This window comes from Cariama cristata, unplaced genomic scaffold, assembly GCF_000690535.1.
Source record: "Cariama cristata isolate BGI_N322 unplaced genomic scaffold, ASM69053v1 scaffold26502, whole genome shotgun sequence".
NCBI lineage: Eukaryota > Metazoa > Chordata > Aves > Cariamiformes > Cariamidae > Cariama > Cariama cristata.
In genome coordinates, this window is record NW_009602498.1 from 1,353 (window position 1) to 1,714 (window position 362).

The 362-nt window shown below is 60.5% G+C and overlaps 1 protein-coding gene across 1 annotated transcript in view; it reads right to left on the reverse strand.

Annotated features, from left to right (window-relative positions):
• TET3 (tet methylcytosine dioxygenase 3) overlaps nt 1-362 on the reverse strand; it is a gene marked incomplete at both ends in the record, with an annotated part of 2,772 nt that overhangs the window by 1,331 nt on the left and 1,079 nt on the right. The window contains one exon of the mRNA XM_009694787.1: nt 22-293. Within this exon, the coding sequence (XP_009693089.1) occupies nt 22-293 (272 nt within the window). The remainder of the gene's footprint in view (nt 1-21; nt 294-362) is intronic.

Consider the following 362-nt stretch of genomic DNA (forward strand, 5'->3'; position numbering starts at 1 on the left):
ACTGGGGACAGCGGGGACCAAGTTGTTCCAAAAGGAGCATCCCGAAATGGGAGGGGAGCATCCCCAAAAGCCCCGCCGGCCACCCGCTTACCACTGTGCAGCCATTGTAGAGCCCCGCCGGCCGCCCGCTTACCACTGTGCAGCCATTGTAGAGGTTATGCTGATCTTTGTGAGCGTGAGCGCAGAAGTCCATGCACGCCGTCACTCCCGAGAACGGCCTCCCCTCCTTCAAGCCCAGCCGGCAGTCTATTGCTACATCCTCGTTGGTAACCTGGAGGAAGGAGGAGAGGGCTCTGGTTATCCGAAATCTCCTACGTGTCACCACCCCGCACCCGTTTCTGCCTGCTGCCGGGTCGATGTGT